This window comes from Micropterus dolomieu, linkage group LG14, assembly GCF_021292245.1.
Source record: "Micropterus dolomieu isolate WLL.071019.BEF.003 ecotype Adirondacks linkage group LG14, ASM2129224v1, whole genome shotgun sequence".
In the NCBI taxonomy this organism is placed as follows: domain Eukaryota; kingdom Metazoa; phylum Chordata; class Actinopteri; order Centrarchiformes; family Centrarchidae; genus Micropterus; species Micropterus dolomieu.
This window is the reverse complement of record NC_060163.1, coordinates 26865572-26865893: the sequence shown is the minus strand read 5'-3', so window position 1 is coordinate 26865893 and position 322 is coordinate 26865572. Positions and strand designations below refer to the sequence as shown.

At 48.4% G+C, this 322-nt stretch overlaps 1 protein-coding gene across 5 annotated transcripts in view; it reads right to left on the bottom strand.

The window, feature by feature from the left end:
• LOC123982888 (microfibril-associated glycoprotein 4-like) overlaps nt 1-322 on the bottom strand; it is a 23958-nt gene that overhangs the window by 22963 nt on the left and 673 nt on the right. Inside the window, exon 2 of one of the 5 annotated variants that reach the window (XM_046068842.1) lies at nt 6-105. The exons of 2 other annotated variants lie outside the window; for them this stretch is intronic. In XM_046068842.1, the coding sequence (XP_045924798.1) occupies nt 6-105 (100 nt within the window). Of the gene's footprint in view, nt 1-2; nt 106-322 lie in introns of all 5 variants that reach the window. 2 more of the 5 variants (XM_046068841.1, XM_046068838.1) reach the window with 2 other exon arrangements.

Below are 322 nucleotides of genomic sequence, written 5' to 3'. Positions count from 1 at the left end.
GAGGCCCTTGTTTTGTTTGTAGATGTCACTGCAGTCCACCGGTTGGACGAGCTGCTGGCAGCTGGTCAACAGAGGAGCCAGGAGGAGGAAGACGACTGATACCAGCTGGAACAGAGCACATGTTGTCGTTCTGACTGAGCTTTGACTCTTACACGCTGTTTTAACAGTTTGGCCTCTAGTTTCATGGCGGTGTGGGCAAAGACACCTCTAAGGTGGAGCTAACTGACAATAATTATCTGCCTGGGTTGTTGCTGTAGCAACCATCTAAGCTACCGATATCACAAGCCTCTTCACAGTTTAACAGGACTTTGAGATCTGTAAA